This window comes from Trichinella spiralis (genome assembly GCF_000181795.1).
Source record: "Trichinella spiralis strain ISS 195 chromosome Unknown Scfld2225, whole genome shotgun sequence".
NCBI classification, from domain to species: Eukaryota; Metazoa; Nematoda; class Enoplea; order Trichinellida; family Trichinellidae; genus Trichinella; species Trichinella spiralis.
Genome location: NW_003529164.1, coordinates 1 through 874, shown reverse-complemented (window position 1 = coordinate 874; position 874 = coordinate 1). Strand labels below are relative to the sequence as shown.

At 36.6% G+C, this 874-nt stretch overlaps 1 protein-coding gene across 1 annotated transcript; it reads left to right on the top strand.

Annotated features, from left to right (window-relative positions):
• Window positions 1-245: 245 nt before the first annotated feature.
• On the top strand, window positions 246-628 carry Tsp_15825 (conserved hypothetical protein; the record flags this gene model as incomplete). The annotated part of the gene is made up of 2 exons (XM_003368589.1): window positions 246-334; window positions 416-628. Coding segments are annotated over 2 exons (302 nt in total), but the record flags the coding sequence as incomplete, so codon positions are not given.
• Between the last annotated feature and the right edge of the window lie 246 nt (window positions 629-874).

The following is an 874-nucleotide window of genomic DNA, read 5'->3' as shown; positions in this document are numbered from 1 at the left end:
AGACAGACATACATAATGTTGTTGAAAAAGCTTCTAGCGTGTAAATCTGGAAGACTGAAAAAGAAAATTGTACAAAAAGGAAAAAAACTTAAATTGCTTTCGAAAAGCCATCAGATGATTGAATGCAAGCTGACACGTTTTGCGTAAGTCAGCCATTGCTAAACTTGACCAATTACACCTTGTTTATGCTTCATCTTGGACCGTATGCCAAGAGAACAAAACAATTCATAAAGATTATCCTACAGTAAACTTTACTATTTTAAATTCGTTGACAACACTGAAAAATGAATGTGAAAATAAGAAGAAAAATACTGTCGCGCCAAATGATAGTTACGTTAGTTGTAAAGTAACAAAGCCGGCTGTGTAAATGGCAGACGCCTAGCCGGGGAGAAAACTTTGACCGGCAAAATTGTAGGGGAAGAAATTTTTCGTCGAATCGATCAAAAATAAAATCCAAAATGCTACAGCCGAGTTTCAGCTGCCAATGAAAACGACCAGCCACGGTGAAGATGTCGAGCTGGCGCTTCAGCAGCGTGAACTAACAGCAACGCTTTTTTCCCGCGCCCTTCTACCTTTCTCTGTACACATGACGTCACCATTTCGAACTCACCGCAACGTCACTCATTGAAGCTGAGGTATTTTCAATTTTGAAATTATTTTTCATAATTCTGTGAATTTGTCGTCTATCATTCGTCAGATTATCATACTTGTGTAATGAATTTCTGTGAAACCATTGACAACGTTGCTATTTTCAAAAAATTGAACGGCGTTCTGCAAATTTGCATAAAACATCTTTATTTTCTTTTCTTTCAAGTAAGTAAATTATTTTTCGTTCAAAATTTACACTACTTGTTTGTGCTTGCAATGCAGAAAA